Consider the following 972-nt stretch of genomic DNA (forward strand, 5'->3'; position numbering starts at 1 on the left):
TGGTGTTTAGCTATTTCAATATGACTATCATTTTTGCAGGTAATGCAATTAAATTGGGTTATCTATCTGGATGTGATTTAAAGTATGTACTATTATACATCTTTTTCTATCCATTTAAGTTATTTGTTGATGTTCACATAAATACTATATAAATTAACAACAGCAAACTGCACCACACATTCAGCTACCTAAAACCTTTGGCATACTGAACATCATAATGTAGCTGCTTGCCTTAGTTCTCTCACTGTGTAAATGGCATGCCCACGCCCCTGACGTGCACACAACATTCCTATGACTGTACTTTAACTCTCCAAGGTAAGATAAACTTCAGTGGGGAAACATGCCTTATCCAGAAGCGAACACAATTCCTCCTCCGATAAAATACCAAATTTTACACAATACCCTTTCTTTCTCCCTCCTCCCCTCAATCACACCCCCATAAGATCAACTCACATGGGGCATAGAACATAACCAGCGCCTCCTTGTCCTTGATGAAAGCATCAAAAGTGGCCTCCGTCAAGTGGTGCAGCAGCTCCGAACCCTCCACAGACGCCCATTCCTCCTGCGGAGAGGGGGGCGGGGGAGGAGACCCACTCAGAGGGTTCTCAGGATCCTCCATGAATTTCACGAAGTCAATCTCCTGCCAGCATAGGATAAAAGATATGAGTGACAGGAATATGGTGCAAAGAAAGATTATATACCATACTGGTGATTTCCAATTTTTTCCCCTTCTTTTTTGTTACACACCAAAGAGGTTTCCAAATATAGTAAGACATATGAAGTTTATAGGAAATCACACAAAAATAAGCACAAATAGAAGTCTTTCTAATCTTTAGAATAGTGTTGCTAACTAAGCAGCTGTACTAAGCTGGCAACAGGAATGCTTGCTGCATGAAGTTTCTCACTGCAGCAATGACAGATTCTGAGAATTCTGAATTTTATTTATTTTTTGCCTAACATTCAAGTATTTCT

At 39.9% G+C, this 972-nt stretch overlaps 1 protein-coding gene across 1 annotated transcript in view; it reads right to left on the reverse strand.

Annotated features, from left to right (window-relative positions):
- Positions 1-972, reverse strand: part of LOC119581725 (protein disulfide-isomerase A5-like) — a gene marked incomplete at its 5' end in the record, with an annotated part of 4,964 nt that overhangs the window by 1,942 nt on the left and 2,050 nt on the right. The window contains 1 exon segment of the mRNA XM_037929852.1: positions 454-640. Within this exon segment, the coding sequence (XP_037785780.1) occupies positions 454-640 (187 nt within the window).

Source organism: Penaeus monodon, chromosome 15 (assembly GCF_015228065.2).
Source record: "Penaeus monodon isolate SGIC_2016 chromosome 15, NSTDA_Pmon_1, whole genome shotgun sequence".
NCBI classification, from domain to species: domain Eukaryota; kingdom Metazoa; phylum Arthropoda; class Malacostraca; order Decapoda; family Penaeidae; genus Penaeus; species Penaeus monodon.